Consider the following 3,050-nt stretch of genomic DNA (forward strand, 5'->3'; position numbering starts at 1 on the left):
TGACAATGTTTAGACAGACTCTGTGTACCAACTGTTAGACCAGAGACATCCCTATATTGGATAGAATGACTGTCCTCACTTAGCTTCTGAGTAGTTAGTTCACAGACTTTCCCATGAATCAAGATAAAAATTCCTTTCTTCAGTACATGAGCTTGGAAAATCTTTGTGTCATAGGCAAATTGATCAAGCCAGTGGGTCAAGACAGTGTCAAGTTATTGATAGGAAGGAGGGTTCCATGAGGGGACAACAGTGTCAACAGGCTCAATCAAAAAGCCACCTAGAGGACACAGATCCATGAATCCAAAACTAGTGGCTCTGAAAGTTTCAGGACATAACTTTATTTATTTTGTTATATGAGAAAAGAAACAGAGGAACTTCAGCAGCCTTTTACTTCTGATCATACTCCTGGCCCACTCCAGAATTAACGTGCCTTTTTCTTCAACTACATCACACTCTCTTTACACATCCTTTCTCAGAAACAGTCCTAAAACTCGCTCACGAATCTGTTTGGTCTTGACACCATAGATGATTGGATTAACCATGGGTGGGAAGAGCATATAGAAATTGGCAAGGAGAATGTGGATGTGTGGAGCAGCTCTGTGGGCCACACGATGCATGACTGAGGACACAATTGCAGGTGTGTAGAAAGCTAAGATGGCACCTATGTGAGACACACATGTTCCAAATGCCTTGTAGCGGGCTTCATGAGAAGAAAGCTGTAGAACTGACCGAAGGATAAAAATATAGGACAGGATAACAGAGGACAGATCAAAGGTTCCAATAACCATAGCCACAGCAATGCCGTAGATATTGTTGAAGCGCGTGTCCCCACACGCCAGTCTCACCACCGCCATGTGTTCACAGTAGCAGTGGGCTATCACTGGGCCTCGGCAGTAGTGGAAGCGTCTCAGCAGAAAGGGAAGTGGAATCATCAGTGTCACAGCCCTGGCCACAGCAGCCATGCCAATCTTGGTGATAAGGGCCCCAGTCAGGATTGTGCTATAGTACAGTGGCTTACAGATGGCCACATAGCGGTCAAAGGCCATGGCCAGCAGCACTGCTGACTCCATGATGGAGAAGGAGTGAAGAAAGAACATCTGGGCCAGACAAGCATAGAAGTTAATTTTGTGATCTCTGAGCCAAAAAATAGCAAGCATTTTGGGCAGTGTTGTAGAAGAGAGGACTAGGTCAATGGCTGCCAACATGGCCAAAAATAGGTACATGGGCTCATGAAGAGCTACATCAGCCTGGATGATGTAGAGAAGGGTCCAGTTTCCCAGCAGGGCCAGAGTATAGGCTGAGCAGAAGGGGATAGAGATCCAGACGTGTAGGTGCTCCAGGCCTGGTATCCCCACCAACAAAAAGAATGCTGGATGGGTTGTGTTGATAGTGGAAGTTGGCATGGCTTCTAAAACTTCTTTGTTGATTTTCACAGGCTTTTTCACCTATTAGGGTGAGAACCAAGGTATCTAGAATTACAGAATTTAAGCTCTGACATTCTACCTGAATTGTTAGGTCTTGTTGCTAAGTCACTTAAATAAAATTTCTAGTCTTAAAATCACTATTAGTCTCCTCATAAACATGGAGAGGAATAATCCATGATTCCTGAACCCAAGGAATTTTATTGAATAGATAAATTATTAAATATCAGTGGAACTGATATTACAAAATAGTTTCAGTAGAACTGATATCACAAAATAGGTTTCAGAAAGGAATGGAGAAGAGGTCTTTTGTTCATGCCTAGTTGATCTAAGAAGTAAAATATATTCAAATCAATTCATTTATCTTTATTAGTTTCATTTTACCTGCCAATCAAAACTCCAATCATATAAGTAAATTTTCTGACCTTGAAATCTGTGGCTTGGACACCTGTATCAGTCAAATAATTTCTACTGCCCAAATTAATCATACAATCTGTTTATTTGGCCTAGAACTACACTATCTGATGTGGTTGCCACTGCCTAAATGTGGCTATTTATATTGATGAAAAATAAAATTCATAGCTCAATTATGAAAATCATTAATTCTCATAGCCACATGTGACTGGTTGCTACTCTGCTGGATAGTTCAGACACAGATCCTTACAGAAAGTTTTTTGAGGAATACTGTTCTATAACACACCTTTCAACCTCCACAAAACTTTTTAAGTAAAGTCTTTCCCTTAGCTTATTGAGAAAGAGGATCTTTGTCTATTAGTTTTCCCTCATACCAATTCATGTTAACATTTCTATTCATGTGACTCTCCCTCCATGCATCTTCCATTTTCTTCATTTTCATCACAAAAACATCTCATCTTTAACAAGACTGACCCCTGGCTTCCATGCCAAAACACACACACACACACACACACACACACACTTTATTCTTAACAAGTTTTCACCTTTCTCTCCCCTCCTGCTCATTTTTCTCTTCTCTTCCATCAAAGCTTTAAACATTGATGTTGCCCAGTTTGGACTTGGACACTCCTTTCAGTGAGGTTCTTATGAGAATCAAATAAGATTATGCAATAAATACCAGTCAATGAATAAGTACTTTAGAAAGTTATTGGTCTTTCTTTTCAATATGAGAAAATTAAACGTTTGAGAACTTAGATAATGTCTCTAAGATACAATAGTTAATAGTATTAGCCATCCAAGTTTGAGTTCTACAGTTTTTTATGTTTAGTGTTCTAAATATGTCTTATTATTCCATCTAAATGCCCAAGGGCAACACACATTTAGCATATCAAAATTTAACATAAATTAATTTTTTTCCACACAGTATAGGAAATTTTCAGAATCTAAAACCTTGGCTTGAATCATGATTGCTCATAGTCTAGCTGCATAATATTGTACACATTATTTATTCTGAGCCCCTTTCTCCCCATAAATGGGGAATAGCTCTTCTGTACCGTTATCTGAGCATCATAGGGAGAATATGTGGGATTATATATAAAATGTTTTCTATACAATTATTGAGTGTTTATAGAGCTTTGTCCCCTCAGAAACTGATCCCTTTTTATTGAAAATGTTTCTATGTTGATTAATAGCTAAATAATCCTCCTTCCTTAA

At 39.0% G+C, this 3,050-nt stretch overlaps 1 protein-coding gene across 1 annotated transcript; it reads right to left on the reverse strand.

Moving 5' to 3' along the window:
• Positions 1-458: 458 nt before the first annotated feature.
• On the reverse strand, positions 459-1,403 carry LOC128564516 (olfactory receptor 52K2-like). Its single transcript, XM_053559972.1, has one exon. The coding sequence runs from the start codon at positions 1,401-1,403 to the stop codon at positions 459-461; it is 945 nt and encodes a 314-aa protein (XP_053415947.1).
• Positions 1,404-3,050: the final 1,647 nt, after the last annotated feature.

Source organism: Nycticebus coucang, chromosome 14, assembly GCF_027406575.1.
Source record: "Nycticebus coucang isolate mNycCou1 chromosome 14, mNycCou1.pri, whole genome shotgun sequence".
Lineage (NCBI taxonomy): Eukaryota > Metazoa > Chordata > Mammalia > Primates > Lorisidae > Nycticebus > Nycticebus coucang.